Source organism: Gavialis gangeticus, unplaced genomic scaffold (genome assembly GCF_001723915.1).
Source record: "Gavialis gangeticus isolate Ggan-Ray unplaced genomic scaffold, GavGan_comp1, whole genome shotgun sequence".
NCBI classification, from domain to species: domain Eukaryota; kingdom Metazoa; phylum Chordata; order Crocodylia; family Gavialidae; genus Gavialis; species Gavialis gangeticus.
Genome location: NW_017729024.1, coordinates 155,109,095 through 155,113,383, shown reverse-complemented (window position 1 = coordinate 155,113,383; position 4,289 = coordinate 155,109,095). Strand labels below are relative to the sequence as shown.

General features: G+C 42.0%; 1 protein-coding gene across 2 annotated transcripts in view; it reads right to left on the bottom strand.

The window, feature by feature from the left end:
- TTC33 (tetratricopeptide repeat domain 33) overlaps positions 1-4,289 on the bottom strand; it is an 89,321-nt gene that overhangs the window by 37,034 nt on the left and 47,998 nt on the right. For both annotated transcript variants that reach the window (XM_019517927.1, XM_019517926.1), the window contains one exon: positions 523-604. In XM_019517927.1, coding sequence (XP_019373472.1) covers positions 523-604 — 82 coding nt within the window. The remainder of the gene's footprint in view (positions 1-522; positions 605-4,289) is intronic.

Here is a 4,289-nt window from a genome sequence, read left to right as displayed (position 1 = left end):
GGAATGGTGCCCCTCTCGCCCACTGCTAGTTAAACTACTGTGGAGCACAGACATGATGTTTAGCAGAGGAGCAGCCTTTGTGAATGGATGTTGTTTTTTTTTTTTTACATTAAGCTAATTCTTCAGCAAGTGACAATGGATTTTGTGTGTTAGATTCAGACACCTTAACTACCAGAGTGTCTGCTAACATAACTGTGATGAATATAATTGTTAAATGCTTAAGTTGCTCTCTCTCATATTTTAAAATTGACTAAATTCATTTCTGGGTCACATTGTTATTGTGTCATGCTTGGAAAGGACAACAATAATCTCACTACCTATAGAAGATATCTTACAGTGCTGAGGGAGGAGAAAAGACCCAAGAAACATTGCTTAAAGGTTTAAATTAGGGAATTCACACACAAGTGTGATTTTTTTTTTAGCATACAAAAGTAATGACAGACCTTTATGCAGTATCTGCAATACGTAATATAGTATTTTCTTTTTGATTTTCTAAATTGATAAATAATTGGCATGAATTACCTGCGATTTCATCTCATAAAGTGTAGCATCCTCTGGAGTTAACTGAAGTGCTTCATCCCATTTGTGAATAGCCTCCCAGTACCTGTAGTTGTTAAAACAATATTACAGTCTCACTATGTTTATAAATGGTAGAGACTAGGTAACTATGTACTGATGGAAGTATTAATATGATGCTCATCACCAAAGTATTGGAGTTTTTCCTCAACCCCCCTACAAGATAAGAAAATGTTACTATTTTACTGATGAAAAAACAGGCACAGATGGGTTAAGATTAGACTTTCAAGTGCTCAGTATGTACAATTGGAACCAGAGCTTTAAAAAAAGGGTTCAGCACTCAACTGTTTCCACTGTACAGGTGCTGAGTTTCACAAGTCAGCATTCAACATGCTCGGCTATTCTGGAAAAAATGGTTTACTTGTTCTGGTGTTTAAACATAGGTTGAGTGCTTCTGTAAAATGAGGGCGTTAGTAATTTAGCAAAAAGCAGGAAGCCTAGGGGAGAGATGAGAACTAAAACAGGATCTCCACAATCTCTATCCATTTCCTTAGCTGCAAAACTATCCTCTCTGTGCCTTGATTTGGGATTAAATATAACAAGACCTCTTTTAAAATCAAAGCTGGAAGAAAAAAAAAAAAGAATGCAAAAATGCATGTAAAAACTGTTGACAAATTTGCTATTTTGAATTTGTTTCCAGCCCAGTCCACCAAGCTATTGAAATATGGGTGACAAAGTCTTTTATTTTGATCAGAATTGAAACAGTCAATTATAGACTTTTCAGCAAATAATAATCATTACTAACAAATGACTGCATTAATAATATCTAGAATTTCACTTCTTCAAATGTAAGGGTATTCAAAGTTTTAAAACTTCAAGGTTTAGTCAGCTTTGATATTGAGAAACTGTCTGACTAGGCATTAAGCCAGTTTCGAGGAAGGAACAGCCCAATAACACATCACCCAACTGATCTCTCTCTATATAGTAGTGTTTCATTTTAATCATGGAAGAAGACAGTTTTTGGAGGCAGGACTCAGCCCAGCCTGTGTGCAGTGCTGGGATGCCGGGTGGCAGCAAGAGTGCCCTGGTGCTGCCCAAAGGAACATGCCCCTAAGCCGGGCCCATGCCATGTAGCGTAGGTGGTGCTGGGCCTGAGGTGACCGGGGCCACGTCATGCTGCGGGGGAGCTCTACTGGCAGTGGGCCCTGAGCACCCTACAGATGCTACTGTTATGGGGAAGAGGGGCAGAGGGGAAGGGGCTGTGCACTGTGCGGGGGGGAGGGGAGAGGTCTTAATTCTGTGCAAGGGGTTATGTTAGGCAGTCATTCCTAGAAATACAAATAGTGGATATCACTGTTTCCATCTAGTATTTAATAAATAAATAAATGAAAAATTATGACCATCAGTTTTACTGGCACTACTTCCACTTCCATACAGACAAAGCAATTCAAGGTAAAAAAGGAGATCACTGAAGGACAGTGGCAATCCCCATAGCCATCTGCTAGGATTTTGTAGAGCAGCGGTCAGCAATCTTGCTGGGCTACGAAGCAAGGCGAGCCAATTTGTGTCAGAGAGAGATGGGTACTACGAACCAGCCACCTTTGGCACTCATTCCTACAGCAGCACAGGGAGAGTGCAGTGTGATCTGTAGCACCTCTCTCCAAAGTTAAGATTATTTTGAAAACTGTAAGTACAGACTACTACCATAAGTAGAAAACCTTGCAAAAGAGGACTCTGTTTTGATTCTTTTACACATGAAAAAATAGGCATGAGTGTTAATTCTACAAAAATTATTCACTGGTGTTCCACAAACAGAAATAAAGACTACTGTCTCAGAAGTGAAGTATGCCATTTGGTATACTGCAGAGCACAATGGAAAAACTCCTTTCTACAGTTTCTATTCCAACTGAAAAATTACTTGGCTCATCATTTTAAAACACTGATGTGTAGACTTGCTCCTGAAATCAAAACAAAACACAAAAATCTTATTTGGGATGTAAGATCTAGTTGTAAAACTGATATTCCAGTAAATATCTGTTGACAGCCACATATTCTGGTTGTAATAAGAAATATAATACACACACACACATTAACTCAGGAGCAGCCAGTTAGCAAGTTTCACATTAAAATCTCTCTTCCCCTCTGTACTCACCAGTATCTTTCAATATTTTGCTTTAGTTCATAAGAAAGTAGGGCTGGAAATGACCTCATGTGGTCATCTGGTGCAGCCCCCTTCTCAAGGCAGCATCATTTTACTTTAGAGTAAATTTTGCTAAACTTTAGTTATCACTGGGTGTGTCTGTAAGTGCAATTAATGTGGAGCAATAAGTTCTGGTGCTTATTGTGCCAGAGTTTATTGCTCCCGGGTGCATCATTTGCTCATATGCCTGGGACCACAGCACACTGAGTTGAGGTGGAGCAGCCCCAGGTGGCAAGGGGCCCAAGGGGTCAGCCTGATAGCTCGGGGTTGCTCAGACCCAGCTCAACTTACTGGGGGGGGGCAGGGCACAAGGGTGCTCCGAGGTGGAGCTATCCAGCAGAAAGCCCCTGCATTGGAGCATCCTCATGCCCCAACCAGCCACATCAGCATCTATATGTGGACTGCTGCACAGTAAAACACTCTGCAACAGGATAATACTTATATTTGTAAGTACTGCCCTGCTATGGAGTTACTTAGTTTCCTAACAGGGCCGCATGTACAGACACAAGAAATTTACTGTGGAGTGAATTAGTCTACTTCTCAATAAACACAGACACTCCCAGAAGAGAATAAATTTAAGAAAGGGATAAATTCAGCATCAGACCAAAAAACATTAGAACTGTTTTTGGTGAATTAAAGAGTGTTGATTCCCAACTAGGTTATCAAAATTTTCCAGTTTTAATTAATATTCCAGTTGCTATTCCTATTATTTTCTGAACTTCATTCAAGGAAGATAAGAGCAGGGCTTGCCTATACACAGAAGTAATACTGATACAATGGTACGTGTGAACTAAGCACTAGTCATCCATACCTAGGCAACTCCCCAACTCGAGGAGGCAGCTGGCCAATTTTGCAGGCAGATCATGGGACTGGATGCCATTTTTGAAAGCTTATCATGGCTGGGCCTCCTCCCACACAGACACCTCCGACTGTCTAGTGGCCTTGCCCCCCGCTGGTGGCAAGGGGTCTGGCAGTGAAGGTCCACTAGCAGTGGGAAGGGTCTGGTGGCAAGAACCCAAGCTTGTTGCTAATGGCCATGGCCAGCAGGTTCAGAGGACCCTGAATTGCACAGCACGGCAGCCCTCACTGTCCCCAGCTTTTGGTGGCAGCCCACCAGACCAGAGTGGCTTTATAGGCCAGATCCAGCCCACAGGTCCTATGTTTGACACCCCTACTCTACAGCAATAGAAAAAATAATGAAGTAGTACCTCCATACAGGCAAAATTTAAATAGTTTAGGTACCTTTGTAAGAAAAGCACAAAGCAAACTCTGTATTCCCTATATTTCTAGTGTTGAATGGTTCTTGATTTATATATATAAAATGACATTGTCCTAGGTCATAGTTTCATAGTTTCTAGGGTCGGAAGGGACCTGAGAAGATCATCTTGTCCGACCCCCTGCCATGGCAGGAAGAGCACTGGGGTCAAACGACCCCAGTAAGGTGGTCATCCAACTTCCTCTTAAAAACCCCCAGGGTGGGAGCCTGCACCACCTCACTTGGAAGCTGGTTCCAGACCCTAGCCGCCCTGACGGTGAAGTAGCACCTCCTGATGTCCAACTTAAACCTTCCCTC